Here is a 21,657-nt window from a genome sequence, read left to right on the forward strand (position 1 = left end):
ATTCAAACTAATTTTGTTTGCGTAGCATTAAAATATTGAAGGATCTAATGATAAACAAGTTTTTTTTGGCATTAATTCTAATTTTTTTTTAAGTCCTAATTTTTAAATGGTAGAATTGAGCAGTGTGCTTACATTGTAAATGTAAATTACGCTACAGAAATTCCCATAACCTCCGTCAACGACTTTCGGGCAATAAAATATTATTTTTAGCCTCGAAAACAAACAAGTTGTTGACAGTTTCGATCATAGCAGAAAGCAATATAGATGTTCTGCTTAGATCTCTGTGAAAAAAAAATAAATACATTCTGTCTGAAGTAAAAGAGTTAGTGAACCACATAGATATTATGAACGAACTTTTCTATAATGAATAAATATTCATGTTTTATGAATATTGCAGACCATTGTCCGAGGATTAAAGAACCAATAAAATTCTGTTGGATCAGTTATATTATTTTGTATTCACATTTTTTGTACAAAACAAATGGTTTCCTTTTATGATATTCGAAAAAACAGATTAGTCAAAAATACTTAATATCTTATTATTTGTTATTTGCACAGTGTTTGTAAAATAGCGATTATTTTTTTGTTTGAATTAATTTTATGTCGCATAATTTCCACATAAATTACGCATCTGTCCGAGAAAAGTTACAGGTATTCACATAAATGTTATACCAAAATAAAATAATCATTCGTTATTTTACAATGAAATATCTGTACAAATTAGGCACTCGTTTATCCTTATAAAGTTGAATATACATAAAAGTCTCGAGAGATTACTAGACATTATATCTTAATGCTAGCAAACAGGCGATGTCACGTGTCGGCTATGATCTAATAAAATAAAAGATGTAAACATAGTACAAATGCAAAAGATGTATGATGAATGGATGTACAATAAATAGCAAAGATCATTTCAAAGAATCAAGACACACAACGTAGCTAAAACCTACTATTTACACAAATTGTTATATCAAAATATATGATCATTTTTTTATTACACAATTAGTTATCTTGTCGTATTATTTTTTTTTTGCGAGCTAAAAATATAATTCAAAGATTAAACCTCGTCAGATGCAAGCACCTCTCTTTCAGCTGGCGAAGACGATTTCTCTTTTCGTTCGTCTTCTTTCATTTGAAGAGCTACAGCAGACTCAAGCACCCGTATCCTTCCCTCGTGTTTTAGAATCACTGCTTTCAATTTTCTTATTTCTTCGGTAAATTCCTTCAGCATCTCCTCCTGTAAGAACATAATCATACATTTTAACAAATTTCCTCTAAAATAATAGAACAGGAATTATCTACATTAAACGCACTGTAATGCCTGCCGACGCCTGTGTAGCATTTTGCGCAGAATTAGAAGCAACCTTTGCTCCTTTACTGAGAATATTTGATTTTTTATGAACTTTAAGTTCATTTTTGGCTACCGAAGGTTGATAACCGTCTCGTAAACATATCAGCACAGGATCCCCGTCGGTTCCACTTTCCCATTCCTCCGCCGAAATTGCAGCAGTGTCACCAAGAGTATCTGGATATAAATCTTCATGGAAAAGTTCAGACTAAAAATTAAACATTATATTTATAAAAAATGTTTCATCTAGTTTGAAATTTTTCAACTAAGTTTGACTTGCTTGAACATACCTTTCTTGGTACCGTCATAGAAATAACCTGGCAAAAGCCTGAATTGTTGAGTCGGTAAAATCTAGCTATTTCACAGCTATTAACATCACAGCCTCGTTTTGGCATCATTCCTATACCTCGTTGAGGATCAGGAGTTTGAAACGTATTGATATAGTGAACAAAAGGAGGTTCGGGTGTAATTTCAAAATATCGAATCACAGAATCACCCTTCCCACATAAGTAAACTAGATTCGTATCAGGATCGTATAGGGGAAACATAACTCCATTACTCGTATCCAATTCTACCATAACTATAGGTTCACCTAACATGTCAGGGGCGCGCAGCGAATATTGTCTTTCAGACATTTTGCTGAAACCTGTGGTAAAGATCAAGCCTCCCCTGCAAACATAGTAAACAGAACCTTGTGGATAGAGAACTTTGGTCGGATATGAATATCTTTAAAACATGTATTGATATGTACACATATAAGGTCTTACAAGATGTAACTTATTTCTAAATACTCTACACTTATACTATATAATCCTTTCTATCATATTGTTTTACGAATTCTCTTATTTAAGTTAATCATCAAAACTAAATAACATCCACCTTGTTACAACATTAGGAAATTATGCTTTTGCATAAATTTCTATGTTTATATTAAACACACATGTGTGAAATAATATGAAACAGATATAGTGACGATTAAGAAAAATTGTGTTGTTTGTACGTCAAATTATTCGAAGTTGTATTTAAATAAAAGTCAGTATACCAGCTGGACACTGAATATTATAAGATATGTACCTGAATCGTTTGTCTGCTTTTCGAAACAGATATTAACAGCATTCAAAATTATATTAAATGTTTTATTTTGAATGCAGAAAATCACACTTTATCGTTATAATATGCTCTGAATTAGTGTAGTTACTTCACTGTCTTTTGAACTTATACACATATTTATTTATCAACATGTACAAAATGTTATACTTTAAAGTAATAACTTGAGATACAATACTTACTGCAATTCTTATGTAGATATTACACAGTGGACATCTTGATATTGTCATTTACTAAGCTGACATCCTCCTGATGTTGTATTTTCAATCTTGCAGTTTTCCATTAAAAAATACCAAATCTCGCGCTACACAAATTGGAAAGACCATGTGATAATAAAAAATAAAAATATCCTTAACGTGCGAATAGAAGTGTATCTTTCATGAAACTTTTACAAATACTCTTTTTAAGAAATATTAATTACACGTACAATTAAAAGATATTGTAGACTGCTAAAAAATTTATGGTATTATTAGTTATTGCTGCAAGTAGTAATCGAAATATATATCATATATTTGTAGTTCCATTTCATCTTCGATATATACTTATTGTGTAAAAAGGCGGATGTATATTGTTTGATGATTATTTGATGTGAAAAATATGTTGACAGTGTTTTGCATATTAAAAAGTACTTATTACTCCTAGAAACATTTCAACAGAAATACTCGTTTTAAGCTGATTTCTACATATCAATTTATACAAATATAGACAAAAACAGCTTCTATGTGCTAAAACAAATGTATACAATTTTAGAAGACAACTAATAGCACACCTGTGAAATAAGAAACAAAGTTTTTTTCTTAAATACATGTGTATTCATTTGATGATTATAATTACTCACACCAATTAGTTAATGTTGTTTGCATAAAAACTGAAGTCATTATTAGAAGCAAAAAATAAACTTTATCTGTAAAATGTTTCTTCAAATTATAGCAAGTTATTGATTATATAAAAAAGTAATTGCTTTACTGAAAAAAATTTGCTAATTGATATTAACAACCAAAGATTATGACTATACATGTATCATATATTGCATAAGTTTGTTAAACTAAAATGCAAAGATTATTTATATCTAATATCAAAATTCGTGATTAACTGCACAAAAAATTAAAAAATAGAAGCATTTATGCATTTGTATGTACTGATCAGATAGAAGTTTACATACCTAAGAAAGATTGCTCGTGTTGCTTTACTACCTTCGTGCGCGATAGCTTCTTCTATTATTTCTCCTGATCTTGGATCCAAAATACGAATTTTTTTATCCTTACATGTAGTGACTAATCTGGATCCATCCCAGTTCCAGCAGGCAGAATAAATCATGTCTGGATGACAGTCTATTCGTACCATGGCTTCCCCAGTACCAACGTTCCAAATCAAGACAAGATTGTCTGATCCAGCTGTTAATAGCACGTTCAGAGCAGATGGATGCCATAAAACGAGACCAACTCTGCGCTGATGCAACTGAAGGTCTACCACTGATTCAGTTAATGTCTTGGAAATACCACCATCGGGTATTTGCCATACTTTAACTACACAGTCTTCGGATCCAGATGCTATGACATTTTCATTATGAGGGCACCATGCAATATCTAATACAGGACCTTTGTGTCCACCAACTAAAGGATAATCTGCTGGTATTCGTCCTACCTATAACAATATGAAATGACTACCTATAACAATCTGAAATGACTATCAAAACTATTTACGATAACTGTAACATTCTATATTGTTGCTGCCATGATACAAACATAAAGGTACTTTTTTAATTACAAAGTTTATAAATAAATTCAAATGCATTTATCAGAAATAGCTGAAGAAAAAGAGGGTGAGACTTACTTTGTTATGAGGCAAGACTATGAAAGCACCACCACCCGCGGATTCCACAATGATGGCGAGGAACTTTGGGTTCACGGCACAAAAGGTCGAGTCCCATGAAGACTTAGACACCCTTATATTGTCGTAACATTGTTCGCGTTTCAAAGGCGTTCCGTACACGTGGCGAAACTTGCTGCTGCGCACAACACGGAAAGACATATCTGCACCTACTTTCGGCAGATGAACAAACAAAAAAAACAAGAATGAAAGCAACAGATATTAACCTAAAGAAGTGGACGGGGTACCTTGGTGTGTCAGTATTATGATTTTTTTAATAAATTATTGTTACGTGTCCACCGCCGGCGTGGGCGTCGCGTGGACCATCCCCGTTTTATAAATAGTTTCCCCACCCTTGATGTTGAAATGAGCGCGACTGGGAATAAGAATATTTTCGAATCCTGAGACTTTTACGGTTTACGGAGTTAAACGCTCGTCCGGTCTGAGCACATACACACATGTACATCACAGTGCTGCCAATTATCACGAATATCGCCGGAAAATCTTGTATAGACCATACTTGGCGAATCGAAAAATAGATCCGATCCACCCCGAAAATAAACCGGCCGCCGCTTTTATATGACGATGATTCACGCACTGATCATCATAGCGTTCCCAAATTTGCATTATTGGTCATTTTCGAAATAACGTTGTTCAAAATATTAACTTTAAAACAAAAATCTCTCACCGATAATTTGTTCGAACAAAGTATCGCTCGAAACGAACTATTCTGAAGATTCCTTGAAACAGAAAACTGAAACGTTATTTTCTATTTTAATTTCAAATAAAATTTGTTCAGCTCTGATTCCGTCTAAGGAGTGAATTTATTATTCGGGTATAACGTTATTCCTGATATATTTTTGGACGACTTTCCACGATTAAATCGTAACATTTCTGCCATTTTTGAAATGATTCTGGCTACGGGCGAATATTGAAATTTCAATCACCTTGCTGGAGAACCATTTAGGTCAATTGTATTCGATTTAATATCTTTCGTGGCATTAACGCGTTAGAAATCGCAGACACTGCTCAACATAAGTGGAGCAGATTCTTTGCACGGAAACAGGCGAAATAATAAGCTTGAACGACAGAACCGAAATGTTTATCATCCCCCTGAACGTGATTCCTTTATTTTATTCCGACTCGGATAAATGATCGAACCTCATCGGTGAATGATTTTCAAATTGCAAACCGGCTTATTTGACGAATGAATCACACACGTTTCTAGAAAGCTGAGTAACGGAATAATTTCCACGTCTCGATTATGTAGTCGTTCTGCTATCGTCGACAGATTGACGCTGACTGCTAATCACTTACACTAACTGTATCTAATCTACCAGACCGCGTTTAATCGGAACATATTTACGGTCGAATAATGTAACGTTTTTCAAATTGAATGATTTGTATAAATCATAAATATTCTTATTAAATTAAAATTTACATTATACTATTAAACTTAAATTGATTTTATAATGTATCGCCAAATTTAAATTTATAACTCTTCGTTGTAAAATAAACTAAATGTGTGGAATCAAAATCTTTTAAGAATGTGTCTTGAATAGACGTTTAATCGTTAAAAAAGCCTCAGTGACTCTCCATACAAGACACTGCTAAATATTAACGCAATGTACATTGCATTACATTTGTCAAAATAATTTTATATATTTTTGTGTGACAAAAACTTACTTTCTCAATCGAGAAATTGCGAATAATGTTACAATCAAATTTCGAGGGGAATACTTCTGCTGATTTGTTACTGAAAAAAATATATTATTAATATAATCACTGGAGAACCACTGAGACGTTTGTTGTCAACACGCATAGTCCTCAATTAACTTTCTAACTCAATTTTCTTAAAACAGAAACCTCGTAAGAAGAAATGTTACTCCGCATTTTTTTATTTATTTTTGGATAAGGAATCACCTTCGGTTTGACTGTATTACGAATTATGCCGCACCCTGTATGCACGATACATACACTCATACACATAGAAATATTCAGGCGTATGCACGGATATACATACGGTTCACAGTCAAGCATTACACTGGCGTACTACTGATAAGAATGCAAAGCTGCATCTGTGACTACGTGAATACTTTTGAAAACTAACACTTCGGAATTTCAACGTTCCCGCCGGCAAGTAATAACGTTTGCATCGTAATTCAACGAACGATCACGTAGTGGCGCTATCGACACGGATTGGCTGGATCATTTGGGAGCACCTTATTTGGAAGCGCGCACCCTGCTCCTGTGAATACCTACCCCCGAAGCTACCACTTCTGTCGCATTATTATGACTTACAACATGTTTCTAACCGTGAATCGTTTTTAATGATTGCTTTCGTCTCACCCTTTCTTTCTTTCTTTTCTTGTTTTCAAGCACTTTATACGCACGAATTGTCAGAGTTGCATACGCCACGAGTGAAATGGGAAGAAATCGATTCAGATCGTTCAGTAAACACGACGGAAGCACACGCGTTCGCGTGAATATTTTTTTCGAGTCTGGTACGTGTGGCAAACGGGATCTCACCGACAAAATTTTTTCCCGATGACAGGCGATGCACGCTTTTGGAAAAGAACTCTCCCCACCCCCCGATGTCTCACGCGCTAACGAGGATGATGGATGCGCGCGCTTCCTAAACGCAACATGGCGGTCATACTCGCGGAATATATGAATGTGAGATCAGACACATGAACACTTTCACGGCGGGGAATTTAAACTATCAAAAGTGGCGTTATATGAACTATTGGACAATGATCATAATAATTAATTATTACAATGATTAATGATTTCAATAATTAGGAGCTTTACTTTTTCAGTATGTATTTTCACTAATTCGTGTCACAATCATTGTTGTAGCTAGGAGCAAACACTAACAAGTTTTGTGTAATGTGTGACGTTTCATCTAGCGGAGAGACGTGAAGTGGGAGATAGAACGTAAACATTGATTTCTCGTTATAAAATAATCGAATTGTTGGGAATCGATTCTTATAATAATCGTTAGAATAATCGATTCTTTTTCCGAAGAATCGAGTTGAATCGTTCATCGCTATTGTGAGCGCATGCACTACTTAATTTCGTATAATTCATGACGATCTTGTCGAAAGTTGCATATGGTTGCATGCATGTTTGTTGTCGTGGGCGATGTTATCTCCAGACGAGAAAGCAGTGAAGTCGCTTATACTATAATATTTTAGTCGAATAGAAATGGGTAATCAAGTGACACGTGGACATGCATCCACCAAGAAGACTGATTCTGTTGCACACACCGGCAACACAGCCAATGCAACTAGCCTTTCGAAAAGTTCCTCAGGAACTGAGTTAGAAAGTAATTCGCACATGCAGTTCTTTCCGATCGAGAGTCTAGCGAAGGTATGAGGATGTTGCCTTATAACTGCATTATTGTATCACGTATTGTTCGTTGCGTATTTTAAAAGAGATGTTTTTCTATGAATCGCAAAAGAGAATAACACAGCGATTTGTTGTTGTGAAAGCTTGCCGTTTCAGGAAATTCCTTCGTGTTTTAGAAATTTGAACTGTCGTGTGCGCTTCATGAATGATTTACAAGTCATTCTTTAACGCTCATCCATGAAACTTTATTGTATATTGACAAATACTGCACTTCATATAACCTATAATCACGTTCCTGACGTAACATTTTGTAATTTTTCACAGATAATGTTATTGCGTTGCGAAAATAAATTTATATAAAACATTGTTGACTTTGCTCGGAAATTTAAATGAATATTTAAGTATCATTCATTGGTATTTTGATATTGACAAAATAAACTATAACTGATTGTTTATAATAGTTCCAATAGCATTAATGCATATTACAGATTAGATTTTTTTCTGTATATGTTGGTGATACTATATACATTTTGCAGACTCTGTCACATCTGACTCATGATGAGGAACGTATAAATGGTATTACAAAATCTGTATTTCAACGGTACCTTTTCCCTAATTATCCAGAGTTAGGTGAAAAATTATTCAACTATTTGCATCACACTGCCAATGTCAGTACTTCTCATCTAAGTGCAAATTCTTTTAAGCAACAAGCTGAGAAATTCCTCTCTGTGATGAATGATCAAACTGTATTAGAAAATTATGTAAAAATGTATTCAAACATGAAGGATGATGGAAACATTGATCCTGAAGGATTAAAAGGTCTATTGAATATTTCTTACAAAATTGCCATGGATAGTAGTGAGACTGCTTCATGTATTTATGCTGGACAAATAATCAATGCAGTCATTATCTCTTGTGTTAGTAAATTTAATATTTATTGAAGTATGATTTTTATTTGTTTCCATATTATAAAATATATATTACAGTTTCATGGCAAATATGCTTTATCCGTGAGTTTTGTGAGCAATTGGATTTCACAGCATTGTCCACGTATAATACATGGTCCTCATCATTACATAGTACATGTATTAACAACTGCTTATCGAAATGGTAAAGTTCTATTGTCTAAAGAGCAACCCCAACCACATCTGGAGATACCAACGCCTATATTGGAGCAACCAGAATCCATAGATTTTCCTCAAATTCTACTACCTGTGAGCTATGTATGGTTGCTATCAAGTACATTGCCCGAATGTTACCTTCAGGTACATTTTAATTAAAAACCTCCTTACATATTGTTTCATTGCATTATTAAACAATGAAACAAACAAATATATGTTTAGGTAGATAATTCGCCACAAGATGTTCCTCATGCCTTGATAGCTAAAAGGTTGGGCAGTGTGTGTCCTAGACATTGGGCATTGTTATACAATAGCTCAGAACATGGAACAGGAGCCAACCGTTTTCTCCATCACGTTTTAGGGTACAGAGGTCCCACCCTGTTGTTTATAAGAGCTGTTAGTCCAGACAAGGATACAGTGTGCCCTACATATTGCATATGTTCAGCAGTAGAGTGGCATGAAAGTCACTTATATTGGGGTGATGAAGACTCAGTAGGCATTGAACTATTTCCATCATACAGGGTTATAGAAAAAGGAGCCAAATTACTTTATTTAAATACTAATATTCGGGGTTATCCTCACGGACTACGATTTGGAAGTAATACACGTTCGCCGTACATCAGTATAGACGAATCATTCCATTCAGTCAGTATTGCAGGTGCACCTTACCCAATTGCTAGTTTAGAAGTGTGGGGCTGTGGAGATACAAAATTGAGGTAATGCATGTCTCATTATAAATACCGGTCGACTTAAGGGTTTACATCACCTTAGCAGTGGAAAAGAAATCAAATTTATTTTGTATTTACCCGCCAAGGTAATGTAAGCCTTTAAATAAATGTTGACAAAAATATTAATGGAAGAACATCTTTAGGGAGCGTCAATTGGAAATTAAGAAATGGCAGGTAAAAGAAGCAGAAAAACAAAGAATTGTTAAATTAAGCGCTAGCGATTGGATAGATCACCCTGATCGTTACCTACTTGAATTGGCGGGTAGAGCGTCTTATAATGAATCTAGTAAATAAGTATAAGATAATATACAATAGCACAAAGTTGATTCAGGATTTATAGTGGATTGTTTGTATATATGTATATACTATCAAACAACTATGATATCAATATGTACTTATGCCGTATGTGTAAGATTGCAGACACCATATTTGTTTGAAACAGTTTAGTTTAAACGGATATACTTACTTTAGAGTATGCCATCAAGGACAAGTTTTAATATACGGATATTATAACAATTTTAGTATTTTTTAGAGTACCAGTAAACTCGTGATATAGTTTTTAATATGCCATATGGAACAAGTGATTGAATGATACTAAAAATTATGTTTACGTTCAACATTTTACCAGAACTAAAAACTAACATTAAAGTATCTGTAATGCCTAAATTATATAATAGTTGAAAGAGACATTTTCATAAATTATTGCCTGTGCTCTATAAAAGAGTTACTTAAAACTTAGAATCCAAGTACTTACTTAAAAGACCTTATGCAGTATATTTTAAAACCGTACTTTTATGCTCAATAATATTAGCTAATGTAAAAAATATACAAACGAAATACTTGACATGTACAAAATGTAAATGTGCTGTCCTATGTAATTAACGATTGTATGTTTACCGTATATAAACAAACAAAAACACGATAGTCGAAACGTTTGTTAATATTGTAATTTTTAATTTCGACAAAGTGGCATGCACATATTCTTACTGAAAGTAAAATTTCGATAAATATATAGGTGCTGTTACATTTTTTAATGTGCTTTTATAAAATATATTTCGGCTGTTGCGTGCCTTATATTCAATCGTTTAATTCAATCTAGTAAAATACGCATAATCTCCGCAATTTTACATGTCCGTATTTTTCAAGCTGTGACCAGTATAGCGTGCCTTATATATACATATACATACATATTGTTAAAAGACACCTGGTAAAAGTCACCAGACGTTAGTAGTGAAATATTTCTGTGAACAATATACCGTTAAAAATGCTCCTTGAAAACTACTATTTGCGTCTGAAACTTTATTTATTGTTTTTTTTTTTTTTTTTAAATAAATTATTAATATTCAAGAATTTATGTTGAACAATTAAATTTTTCAGAAGGTGATATTTGTATTTAAATAAACGATAAAAACACCAAATTTGTTTATTTTGATGTATTGGATGTGTGAACTATGTTGCCATCTGTTTAGAGAAATAAATGATGTACTTAAATTATTTCTTACAAATTCCATAGTTATTCATAATATAATAAGTGAATGTTTAACAGGGATACTTAAATAATAGTCTGTTTACTTACTTTTCGTGTACTGTATAATTACTACTGCATTACTCTTAAATTTACTCGGTTATCTAACTACGATTACCATAAAAATCCGCAACTTCGTTTAAGAATTTATTATAGTTTCATTTAACAATGCTTCATACATTATGTTTCTACAAAGAGATACGAATTGCGTAAAATTTATTTATCTCATTCCAAAGTCAATTTGAAAGTTATATAATGCGCACGAACAACGAATTAAAGCGAGTTTGGAAAGTTTATAGCAGACTGTATTACTCGGCTGAATGTAAGCTAACTTTGTAACATCACTGAACGACGAAAGAACTTACATATAACATTTAGTAAGTAACTATCAATACAACTGTACTTTTTCAAAAAATGTGACCAGTTTAAATACCGATATGATTCATAAAACTCGTCATTTACGTTTATCGTACTGCAGTGAACTCTATAAGGATACATATAAGACATATTTACAAATATTTAAATAAATATATAAAACTATATCTAGTAAGTTTTATATTATTTACGTTGCCTGATAATACGAGGTGGACTACGAATGAAAGGTACACAAAATCTAATATAATATAACGAGGCATAAAGATGTGCTTCTTGGAATGCTGTTAACTAAAATGGAAGGTAAAACCAGACGGAAAAGCACCAGGATAGCCACCTGTATGGAACTGGTAACCGTTGTGTTGGTTGAAAAACGTTTGATACACTGCATTTGGATCGATATCTATATAAAAATATAAATATTTGTCCTCATTTAAAAATACCACACGATGTACTGCAATTAACGATGACATATTTTGCTGCAACTTAGAAATAAATAAAATCATTACTCTAACCTTGAAAACCGCCATCACCATCAATTACATCATGTCCATTGTCGTAACGCGATCGTTTCTTCGGATCCGATAAAATTTCATAGGCTTCTCCAACGTCTTTGAACTTCTTTTCTTGTTCCTTCTTTTCTCCTTCGGTTGCATTCGGATGCCGATCTACAAACAGCAGGAGAATCAAAGCAATATTAACATGACTTGTAAAAGTATGCCATCAACCTTAACCTTACCTGGATGATGTACCATTGCTCTTTTCCTATAAGCTTTTTTAATATCATCAGTTGATGCATTTTTGTCGATGCCTAAAATCTTATAATAATCCTTCCTCATAGATATTTTTAACGCTAATTTCGCTTCCATAAGTAACCGTTTGTTGTCTGTAAATGGAAGTATGAAGAGTTACTACAATGTATCAGAAAGATTATTTTTATTGTAAAAACAAGTATTTTATCCTACCGCGACTTTTATCCATTTTATATGCTTTTTCGAGATCATGAATAGCATCTTCGTATTTTTTAAGTTCCATATAAGATGCTGCTCTCCTAAGAAGAGCTTTCAAATAATTGTTGTCTAGTTTCAATGCTTCTGTACATTCTGCAACTGATTCACTTAGGAGACCCAACTATAAAGTACACAAAATATATAATTCTTTTCAAAGATTCCACTTTGGAGAAAATAAAAATATAATACCTTTGTAGCTACTGTCGCTTTATTAAAATGAAGTTTTGCATTTGTTACTATGTTTTGTGGATCTATGGTCAGAGCTTCAGTATACAATTTATATGCTTCTTGATACTGTTCCATTTTGTAAGCAGCATTACCTTCATTTTTCTTTTTCTTTAAATTTTTGGCTCGCTATAAAAGTATAATGCAATGTAATAAATAATTAATCAGACATTCTTTGAGTGTTTGTTACCTTATATATTTCCAATGCCTTAACATGGTCTGGTGCCAATCTGAGTACTTGTTGAAAATGTGCAAATGCTCTGCCAATATCATCTTGGAAATACAAACACATACCGCGGACATACAGCGCATCCGGATTTTGTTTATCAATATGTAAAATATTGCTGAAACAGAAATATGCAATATGAGGTAGAAAACAGTACTATTTTGAACATTTAATGAGTAAGTCATATACTTTGCAATTTCTTGTGCTTCTTGGTATCTCCCTAAAAATGCTAAACATTCTGCCTTAGATAGTTTAAATCTTGGACAAGAAGTGCTTATATCGCAACATCTGTCCATACAGTACACAACCTACAAAAGTTGTAATAATTAATCATTTTTAATTACATTCATATACATTTTATATGCGTATCTTGATTTATTTAAGAATTTATTCCAAACCTTACGAAAATCCTTGGCCTTATATGCAGCATCTGCATCTTTAAGAAAGTTTTGTAAATACTGTAATTTTTTTTTTTCTGCAACTATTACTTTATTATCAGGATCAATCTCTAATAACTTTGTTAAAATGGTTTGGGCTTGAACAATATCTCCCAAAATTAAAGAACACTGTATAGCTCTTCTGTAAGCCTGAAAATGTGAATAAATACAAATAAAAGACTGATTATTTAATTTATATGTAACATACTTTGATGAACTTCATATCTAATTCAATGCATTTTTTCGCATCATTTAAAGCATCTTGAAATTTTCCAAGCATCATATAACACGCAGTTCTATTTCCATAGTATATTGGAGACTTTGGGCAAATATCTAAAAAAGTATTTATGTTATCAATTCATTAAATTGTATTGTAACAGATTCATGACCAAAAAATACCTTACCAATAATTTCATTGTATTTTATCAATGCCATATCATATTTCTTTTTCAAGTAAAATTCCTTAGCTGATTCATTTTTATTTTTCGCCAAACTAGAATGATTAGACATTTAATTATGAAAAAAATAATTCAGCAAGTCACCTTCATAATTAAAGTACAGAATGTTTATTAAACCCTTTATTATACTTATTATGTAATCCAATAATCTTCTGTAAAATGTGACTAACATAAAAAGAAAATATTTATATAAAAACTTCAAAGATATATTTCAAACTCAAAAAAAACATTAACCGTTAATAGAACATTATTCCTTTTTACTTTGAATGAATATAAAAAAAAACTACATTATGAAATGGCTAAATATTTGGAAAAATAATTTATTATACAATTCGTCGAATAAATCGTATTATTCTGATTATATCTGAATTAACTACTTCAAAGAGCATATCGTGTGAGTACATTAAGACTACGGGTCAAACAATATGACATTGCATGTTTATACTCATATATTACTTACTCCTCCACCAATTTTGAGCAATCCATGTCACAAGCTATTAAATCTGATTTATCGTCCATCGCGTCAATTGTTATCGTTACAGCTTTTTCAATAAACTGGGAAAACTCTCGTGAGAAGATGTGACATTCAACGAAGCGTTACGTATCGCAGGTAAACTGTTTTCTATTTTGTGACGAAATCACAATCTCGTTAAAACGGATCGTACGTACTTCGAGAACGTGTTTCTATTCTTTGTGTAAGAGTTGTAGGTAGGTACTCCCTTTAATAGTGCCAACAGAAGGGACCGATTCCTAATAACGATCCCGGGAATTTAACGTACGTGCGTTCCGAAAGGTCCGAGATCCGAGACAATTTTGTGGCAAGCGTTACAGAAGTATGGGCTAATCCGCAATCGTTTTCAATACTGATCATATTAAACAATGTGAAAATACCACGTTTTAAATAAAGTTATTAAACATTTTATTATTTTATAGAATTAATATGTCCAATCGATGACATAAAAAGTTTGAATATCAACAAGTTTACATTTTACTAACACTTAAGTTGAGAACATCAGAAAGAACAAATTTAAAAAAATATTGTACAGTTCAGTTTTGGAACTCATTTATGCCATGTGCTGATTCGACAGCAAGCGTATCCGCCTTTAATGTCGTTGTCAGTCTAACCTATAGTGGTTTTGGCCCTTGAAAGAAAAAGGAACAAATAATTTTGTTCACTGTAAGTTTTGTTGAGTAAATAAAATTTGTATTTTTAAGATAATTTTTCATTTAATACTACCGTAAGTGCTGTATTAAGCATTATTGATTAAATTATTGTACCATGTGTTTAAAGATAATGCAAACCGCTATATGGAAATGATTGTTTTTATATTATACGCACAATTGCTTTGTAAAGCGTTATATTTTGTTAGTATTTAGAAGCAACGAATAAGTTGTACTTAAATAAACACTTAAATGTACATTAATAACAAATTGCATTTGAAAAGTTTAACATATTGCTATGAATAAAAAATACCTGTTAACCATGTTCCACTTTTCTGTTACAGTATCTTTTGCAATATGAGTCGTTTCTTTGCAACTGGTTCAGACTCTGAATCTGATAGTGCCTCAGAAGAGGAACAGATTCAGAGGGCACCAGCCACAGCTTTTACAGTAAATACAAATTACATTTTATAATATTATTTATTGTAATTGAAAAAAGTAAAATAATAAGCCTGCTAGATCAATCTGTATTTTAATCAAATCATTTTCTAAATTCTTTCCTCTTATAGTTCAGTGATGAAGAAGAAGAAACAAAGAGGGTTGTACGTTCAACTAAAGAAAAAAGATATGAAGAAATTGCTAATCTGATCAAACTAATAAGAAACTATAAAAAGATCAAAGATATGAGTAGCATGTTCTCCAGTAAGTGCTTGTAATATAACTTGCAATTAAGATTTTCGTTATTTAGAATCATTATGATTGTAGGTTTTGAGGATTTGATGCGTGCCTATCAAAAGGCATTACCAGTAATTACAAAGGAAGAAGGTGGTCAAACACCACGTTTTTATGTCCGGTGTTTGGTGGAAATGGAGGACTTCATCACTGAAGTGTGGGAGGATCGTGAGGGACGCAAAAATATGTCAAAAAATAATTCAAAGTCATTGACATCATTGCGACAGAAACTTCGTAAATATAATAAAGACTTTGACGAGGATATAATCAAATTCAGAGAAAATCCAGATCAAGATGATGATGAAGAAGAGGAAAAACGTAAAAAAAACATAATAACTTATAATACATATATGTTTCTATAAAAAAAAATTAATTAATATCTTAAACTTCAGCAGATGAAGTTATAGAATCAGAGGAAGAAGAAGACAGTGCAGTTGCATTTAAGAAAGCTGGTTCTGAGGCAAGCGAACCAGATTTATCTAAATTCAAGGTTTGTTGTAGATGCAATTAATCTTTATAGATCATTTCAGGTACACGTTTTTTTTTTATAACAAAACTTTGCATAACTTTTTAGAAAAGTGTGGCTGATGGTGAAGATGGTAGTGAAAGCGAATCTGATTGGGGTAGTTCGTCGGATAGCGAGAGTACAAGCAGCGAGGAAGAGGGTCAATATCAAAACATACGTGAACGATATATCAAAAAGTAAGTTTGGATAGATTTATGAAAAATTAATTAAAAGAATATTTTGGTATTGTAATGACACAAATTTTTATATTGTAGTAAGGCGGCATATAAGGAAGAAGACGAGGATAAGGCAAAACGGAAAGAACAGCGAAAGGAACGCAAGGAAAAGGAAAGGAAAAAGAAGAAAGATGAAGACGATGGAGAAGGCGAGTGGGAGACCGTTAAAGGCGGTGTGGCTATTCCGTCTGAAAAGCCTAAAATGTTTGCAAAAGATGCTGAAATTAACGTGACTGCAGTTTTGAAAAAACTCTCCGAGATTATTGCTGCTCGTGGTAAAAAACGTACAGACAGACGAGAACAGATTGAACTGCTGTACGAATTACAATGCATAGCTGATTCTCATAATCTTGGGCCAGCTGTAGCAGTGAAAATTAAGTTTTCCATTGTATCTTCCATTTTTGATTACAACCCTAAAGTATCGGACGCGATGAAACCCGAATATTGGTCAAAGTTCGTATATCTGTCAAATTTTGTAATATGAAGTTCACTTTAGAATATGTATAAATAAATTATTCTACATAGGATTCTGGAACGTATAACAGAGATGCTTGACATGTTGTTAGAAACTAAAGATATGATAATCGCTGAAGTTATTTCCGAGGAAGCAGAGGAATACGAAACTCCTCCGTATAAAATACACGGATGTGTGCTAACACTAGTAGAACGGTTAGATGAGGAATTTACGAAATTGTTGAAGGAACGCGATCCACACAGTAATGAATACGTCGAAAGGTGCATACATTAATACTTGAAATTAGTCGTAGTATCATGAAATTATTATTTGATGTTTTGTCTAGGTTGAAAGACGAGAAACAAGTGTCTGCAATAATAGACAAAGTTCAGGAATATTTAGAAAGGCAAGGAACTGTTTCAGAACTTTGTCGTGTATATCTACGTAAAATAGAGCACTTGTATTATAAATTCGATTCAAATGTTCTTAAACAGAAAGAAGTAAGTTAATTATTACTAAAGATATAAACATATAAATGCAAAGATATTATGTGTATGTATACATATATCTTTTCAGGGAGAACTTGGTCCAGAAGTTGTAACGTCTGTACAAGTTATGGAAAAGCTTTGCAAATACGTTTACGCTCACGATGGAACGGATAGGCTTAGAACTCGTGCGATTCTTTCCCATATTTATCATCACGCTCTTCACGACAACTGGTTTCAAGCACGTGACCTTATTTTGATGTCTCATTTACAGGAGACTATTCAACATTCCGACCCAGCCACACAAGTGCGTATTTTTAATCACGCAAGGATTAAAATTACTTCCTAACCTCACTAATTCCTAAACCTCATTAATATTTTGTCTGCAGATTTTGTATAACAGAACAATTGCTCATTTGGGTCTATGCGCATTCCGGCACGCAAACATCAAAGATGCACATAACTGTTTGGTTGATTTAATGGTAACAGGTAAGGTTAAGGAACTTTTGGCACAAGGTCTTCTGCCTCAAAGACAACACGAGCGTAGTAAAGAGCAAGAGAAAATTGAGAAACAAAGGCAAATGCCTTTCCACATGCACATCAATTTGGAACTTCTCGAATGCGTTTATTTGGTTTCTGCTATGCTCATTGAAATTCCGTACATGGCCGCGCACGAATTTGACGCAAGGAGAAGAATGATTTCCAAGACTTTCTACCAACAATTAAGATCGAGTGAACGTCAGTCGTTAGTCGGTCCTCCAGAATCTATGAGAGAACATGTCGTGGCCGCAGCGAAAGCGATGCGCAACGGAAATTGGCTGGCATGCAATAATTTCATTATCAACGAAAAAATGAATGCTAAAGTTTGGGATCTTTTTTACCAGGCAGACAAAGTCCGTGAAATGCTAACAAGACTGATTAAGGAGGAAGCGCTAAGAACATATTTGTTCACCTATTCACACGTCTATGATTCAATTTCTATGCCCAAACTAGCAGAAATGTTTCAGTTGAAACGGTCTATTGTTCATTCTATTATCAGCAAAATGATTTTCAACGAGGAGCTCATGGCATCTTTGGATGATCCAACAGAGACTGTTGTGATGCATCGCAGCGAACCAAGCCGCCTTCAATCCCTGGCATTACAACTTAACGATAAAGTGAACAACTTTGTCGACTCCAACGAGCGTATCTTTGAAATGAAACAAGGTAACAAGGAAATATACTTCAACTCATTTCAATTGCTTATATAGAATTAAATAAATTTTAATATAATATGTTACAGGAAACTACTTCCCAAGAGGAAATCAAGGAAACTTCCGCGATAGACAAAATTACAACAGACAGGGACAAGATTGGGGCCGTCAGAGACGCGATCGTGATCGAGATCGTAACCGAGAAGAAAATCGAAATTATTAAATCAAAGAACATCGAATATTATTTACTTGGGCGTTTAACGTTGGATCATTATTCTATCATGTACACACTCATGTAAATAATGTTGGAAATAACATTATACAAAGTAACGGTATATTATTTTACTGTACTATTGAAATATCCGAACTTCCGTACTTGTCATTTTCATTATTTACATATAAAACATAAAATATACAGTACAAGAATAAACAATATTGATTATTACAGATTTTATATTCTCATTAGTCACGAAGTATTATATTTCTTGCACACTTTCGAGTATTTTATTGCCTGTTATTATGCAATCAGATGCAAGAACAAGTTGAATTCCAGTTGATTTTTCTATAAATCTACAAGCAGCTATTTCGGCATAAGTGATACCGCCTATAATACAAATCACCACCATTTTCGGCTGTAACGAACCACGTTGACCACTTATAACGCAGTTTGATAAATTTGCCAGTTCTTCGAGATTCTTAGAGTCCCTTTCTTGACTCATAACAACATTTAATACTTGAGCCTGTAGAGATGTAGTTAATTATTTAAATATAAGAATAAATGAATTAAGCGAAGAAATTATTTGCTTTATATAGTAGTAAGTTGAATTTCGATCTTACTCTACATGAATAATTAATTACCTACATACAGGCAAGAATTAATGAATAAATCATATTAAAAATGATACTAACAATCACAGGAATGTAAGCATTGTTGAACACATAACTGGGACATGTTCGTCTTTTCTGGTCTATTTGTTTGGAATAACTTGGCAAAAGTTTTAATTTTTGTGCATTATTGTTCCATTCGCTATTCCAATTTGGTAATTTGTGCAAAATATTTTCCGTTCTGCTCTTTAATAGACCTATACTTTGCAGTTTATAAATTAGTGGTATATGTTTATAACCGTGCGCGTGAAGATGAAGTTTCTGAATAGAGTATAGTTCGTTTTGAGTGATGCCGTCACTCGCGATGGACAATAAACATAACAAACGTAAAGCTCTCAATGGATGATCATCTGAAAAATTGATTGTTTTACAAACGATACTGTAATCTTAAGGTATATAGTAGTAATAAGGTATACATACCTATGTGTCTTTCAATATGAGTTAAGCATTCTTTTCTTTCTTTACATTCAAGTATAGACTTCTCTATTTTTTGTAATGTTTGAAAATCAGAACCTAGCATATCAGCAATAAGTTGACAAGCAGAAATATGAAAAGCCAGTTGACGCGTCATATCCCTCGTTTTTTGCAATCTTGTTGCTACGTATCGCTCCATTTCGGACAACTTCATTGTTTGTATAGCATCCTGTTCAGCTAATATACAGTATCAAAGATATTACTGTTTTCTATAGAAATCAGACGAAGCAAGAGGAATGTATAGAAACGTGAAACTGTACATTTTAGAGACTTAGCTTTCCCATGTAAAATGGGAAAAACATCACTGCACGGCGTGTCTCTTACTTCTCCATAAATCTGATCTTTATTTGGATCTAATTTAGTTTGAGATTTGCCCAATGTACCTGTACCAACATTTATCTCTACAACCTCATGCAACAATCCAGCATAAGTTACAGGAGTTAGGAGTGGTGTAGCTAGATCATAATTCCTATCCATCAAAATTAGAGCTCCTATTTCATTTTCTGTATTTGATGTGCCTAAACACTTCCTTATAGATTCCATAATTTTGATTGTTTGTTGACTATGTTTACCAAATGAAAGCAAAAGTTTGGGTGAGCCAAGTATAAGTTGTAGTGACCATAAGCTGCGTGCTAATGCTGGCAGTAAAGTAGTATCTTTGTGATAATAAAGATCGGTAAACATAGAATTTTCTAAAGATAAGACATTGCCATCTAATCTTATGAATTCCCATGATAACGTTTGTACAGTGACTAATCCAGATAAGCCTAAACAAATAATGACATTCTTACCCTAATTTGATTTTAATAATCATAATTATTATTATATTTATTACTGTAAATAATCACCCTCCTCTTCAATAATAGAGTTCAAAACTGTTGGTACAAATGGAGTTACCAAAATATGATGACACACTTGTACATGCGGTCTGACATTTGCAGAAATCTCTGACTGTATTTGATCTAATACCCTCTTACAAGAGATCAAATCACTTGAGACTAGGAATATACGTTGAGAGTTTGAAAACTTTAAACCTTGCTCCATTTTATAAATTTTGTCAATTCCATAACGTCTAAATGAAAGACAATATTATTCTACGAATATTTCACAATAATACACTTTAAATACTTATTACAGGCTATTACTTTAGTACAGAAACTCCTACAAAGCTATCCAAAATTTTCATAAGTTTTTGTTCTATCACCAAGTCTTTTGTTCCAGGAATTGCGTCCAATATTTCAACAAGTTTTCGTTGACTTATTTGTTGTAGTATATTTAATTTATCATCCAGCGTGATTTCCATGTTTTCGTCGCGCATAAATTCATTTAATTCCTAACATTATTTCGAATAAATGATTAAAATGTTATTTCGTAATCGTTAAACCGTATTTCAATTTCAAAGAAAACATTTGCGTATCTCCGATTGTTACAAATAAATAATATCAAAGCTCTTTAACCCTTCAGGGTTATACGAATCTTGTATTTTTTATTGACTAACATGAATTCGACACAAAGCTAAATACCGTATGTGCAATTCTCGCGTCTCGTAAGGTCTATCGGCGCGTTCATCCGAATCGCGTACTTTCTCCGATTATTCTTCCAAACAATCAGAGGACCAAAGAATCGACATTGAGTTTTCACGTTTCTCGAGAAAATAGTGTTAAAAACAATTCGACTGGTGCGCCCATGTGGTAAACCTTGGTGAATCGCGTTTTTCGATCTTCCTGACGCTCCTCACGCGTATCTCTCAGTAGG

At 33.1% G+C, this 21,657-nt stretch overlaps 5 protein-coding genes across 20 annotated transcripts; 2 read left to right on the top strand and 3 right to left on the bottom strand.

Annotated features, from left to right (window-relative positions):
• Positions 1–439: 439 nt before the first annotated feature.
• Positions 440–6,943, bottom strand: Coro (protein coronin). Of its 13 annotated transcripts, none has more exons than XM_076769756.1 (6): positions 6,854–6,943; positions 4,289–4,494; positions 3,618–4,099; positions 1,639–2,017; positions 1,314–1,556; positions 440–1,237 (listed from the first exon to the last, which is right to left on the bottom strand). In XM_076769756.1, exons 2-6 carry the CDS (start codon positions 4,484–4,486, stop codon positions 1,058–1,060), a joined length of 1,482 nt encoding a protein of 493 aa, XP_076625871.1. In that variant the 5' UTR covers positions 4,487–4,494; positions 6,854–6,943; the 3' UTR covers positions 440–1,057. The 13 variants fall into 13 exon arrangements, with proteins under 13 accessions (XP_076625871.1, XP_076625876.1, XP_076625870.1 ...); XM_076769761.1 differs by having other exon boundaries at positions 4,289–4,497; positions 6,854–6,899; XM_076769755.1 differs by lacking the exon at positions 6,854–6,943 and adding an exon at positions 6,674–6,847.
• A 451-nt stretch (positions 6,944–7,394) lies between these two features.
• On the top strand, positions 7,395–11,591 carry LOC143343439 (uncharacterized). The gene is made up of 5 exons (XM_076768343.1): positions 7,395–7,696; positions 8,212–8,592; positions 8,662–8,940; positions 9,019–9,512; positions 9,668–11,591. The coding sequence occupies exons 1-5, from the start codon at positions 7,532–7,534 to the stop codon at positions 9,816–9,818; spliced, it is 1,470 nt and encodes a 489-aa protein (XP_076624458.1). The 5' UTR covers positions 7,395–7,531; the 3' UTR covers positions 9,819–11,591.
• Tpr2 (Tetratricopeptide repeat protein 2) lies at positions 11,016–14,578 on the bottom strand. Its single transcript, XM_076768342.1, has 11 exons — positions 14,238–14,578; positions 13,724–13,812; positions 13,528–13,652; positions 13,281–13,469; positions 13,072–13,190; positions 12,847–13,000; positions 12,621–12,785; positions 12,387–12,552; positions 12,161–12,307; positions 11,937–12,089; positions 11,016–11,824 (listed from the first exon to the last, which is right to left on the bottom strand). Exons 1-11 carry the CDS (start codon positions 14,294–14,296, stop codon positions 11,709–11,711), a joined length of 1,482 nt encoding a protein of 493 aa, XP_076624457.1. The 5' UTR covers positions 14,297–14,578; the 3' UTR covers positions 11,016–11,708.
• A 258-nt stretch (positions 14,579–14,836) lies between these two features.
• On the top strand, positions 14,837–18,878 carry Eif3c (eukaryotic translation initiation factor 3 subunit C). 2 transcript variants are annotated; one of them, XM_076768328.1, is made up of 12 exons: positions 14,837–14,954; positions 15,283–15,388; positions 15,508–15,640; positions 15,704–15,988; positions 16,066–16,160; positions 16,245–16,372; positions 16,451–16,864; positions 16,937–17,146; positions 17,212–17,365; positions 17,442–17,657; positions 17,740–18,556; positions 18,633–18,878. In XM_076768328.1, the coding sequence occupies exons 2-12, from the start codon at positions 15,296–15,298 to the stop codon at positions 18,764–18,766; spliced, it is 2,679 nt and encodes an 892-aa protein (XP_076624443.1). In that variant the 5' UTR covers positions 14,837–14,954; positions 15,283–15,295; the 3' UTR covers positions 18,767–18,878. The 2 variants fall into 2 exon arrangements, with proteins under 2 accessions (XP_076624443.1, XP_076624442.1); XM_076768327.1 differs by having other exon boundaries at positions 14,838–14,954; positions 16,063–16,160.
• Positions 18,879–19,016: 138 nt separating this feature from the next.
• Vps33b (vacuolar protein sorting 33B) lies at positions 19,017–21,555 on the bottom strand. Of its 3 annotated transcripts, XM_076768340.1 has the most exons (7): positions 21,426–21,555; positions 21,048–21,235; positions 20,751–20,974; positions 20,163–20,669; positions 19,849–20,079; positions 19,453–19,778; positions 19,017–19,283 (listed from the first exon to the last, which is right to left on the bottom strand). In XM_076768340.1, exons 2-7 carry the CDS (start codon positions 21,218–21,220, stop codon positions 19,020–19,022), a joined length of 1,725 nt encoding a protein of 574 aa, XP_076624455.1. In that variant the 5' UTR covers positions 21,221–21,235; positions 21,426–21,555; the 3' UTR covers positions 19,017–19,019. The 3 variants fall into 3 exon arrangements, with proteins under 3 accessions (XP_076624455.1, XP_076624456.1, XP_076624454.1); XM_076768341.1 differs by having other exon boundaries at positions 21,056–21,473; XM_076768339.1 differs by having other exon boundaries at positions 21,048–21,473.
• Between the last annotated feature and the right edge of the window lie 102 nt (positions 21,556–21,657).

The sequence above is a fragment of the Colletes latitarsis genome, chromosome 7, assembly GCF_051014445.1.
Source record: "Colletes latitarsis isolate SP2378_abdomen chromosome 7, iyColLati1, whole genome shotgun sequence".
In the NCBI taxonomy this organism is placed as follows: Eukaryota; Metazoa; Arthropoda; class Insecta; order Hymenoptera; family Colletidae; genus Colletes; species Colletes latitarsis.

What these genes read in the sequence shown, in the direction of transcription:
- Tpr2 (XM_076768342.1), bottom strand. Translation starts at nt 14,296, where the DNA reads ATGGACGATAAATCAGATTTAATAGCTTGTGACATGGATTGCTCAAAA. An exon ending in TGCTCAAAATTGGTGGAGGA is followed by an intron (nt 13,813 to 14,237) that starts GTAAGTAATATA and finishes TAATCATTCTAG; the next exon opens with TTTGGCGAAAAATAAAAATG. An exon ending in AGCAATGGTACATCATCCAG is followed by an intron (nt 12,090 to 12,160) that starts GTAAGGTTAAGG and finishes TGCTGTTTGTAG; the next exon opens with ATCGGCATCCGAATGCAACC.
- LOC143343439 (XM_076768343.1), top strand. Translation starts at nt 7,532, where the DNA reads ATGGGTAATCAAGTGACACGTGGACATGCATCCACCAAGAAGACTGAT. An exon ending in TGCCCGAATGTTACCTTCAG is followed by an intron (nt 8,941 to 9,018) that starts GTACATTTTAAT and finishes ATATATGTTTAG; the next exon opens with GTAGATAATTCGCCACAAGA. An exon ending in TGTGGAGATACAAAATTGAG is followed by an intron (nt 9,513 to 9,667) that starts GTAATGCATGTC and finishes GAACATCTTTAG; the next exon opens with GGAGCGTCAATTGGAAATTA.
- Eif3c (XM_076768327.1), top strand. Translation starts at nt 15,296, where the DNA reads ATGAGTCGTTTCTTTGCAACTGGTTCAGACTCTGAATCTGATAGTGCC. An exon ending in ATGTTCTTAAACAGAAAGAA is followed by an intron (nt 17,366 to 17,441) that starts GTAAGTTAATTA and finishes ATATCTTTTCAG; the next exon opens with GGAGAACTTGGTCCAGAAGT. An exon ending in ATTCCGACCCAGCCACACAA is followed by an intron (nt 17,658 to 17,739) that starts GTGCGTATTTTT and finishes TTTTGTCTGCAG; the next exon opens with ATTTTGTATAACAGAACAAT.
- Coro (XM_076769756.1), bottom strand. Translation starts at nt 4,486, where the DNA reads ATGTCTTTCCGTGTTGTGCGCAGCAGCAAGTTTCGCCACGTGTACGGA. An exon ending in ACACGAGCAATCTTTCTTAG is followed by an intron (nt 2,018 to 3,617) that starts GTATGTAAACTT and finishes CTATGTTTGCAG; the next exon opens with GGGAGGCTTGATCTTTACCA. An exon ending in CTATGACGGTACCAAGAAAG is followed by an intron (nt 1,557 to 1,638) that starts GTATGTTCAAGC and finishes TTTAATTTTTAG; the next exon opens with TCTGAACTTTTCCATGAAGA.
- Vps33b (XM_076768340.1), bottom strand. Translation starts at nt 21,220, where the DNA reads ATGCGCGACGAAAACATGGAAATCACGCTGGATGATAAATTAAATATA. An exon ending in GAAAGCTAAGTCTCTAAAAT is followed by an intron (nt 20,080 to 20,162) that starts GTACAGTTTCAC and finishes ACTGTATATTAG; the next exon opens with CTGAACAGGATGCTATACAA. An exon ending in ATGCTTACATTCCTGTGATT is followed by an intron (nt 19,284 to 19,452) that starts GTTAGTATCATT and finishes ACATCTCTACAG; the next exon opens with GCTCAAGTATTAAATGTTGT.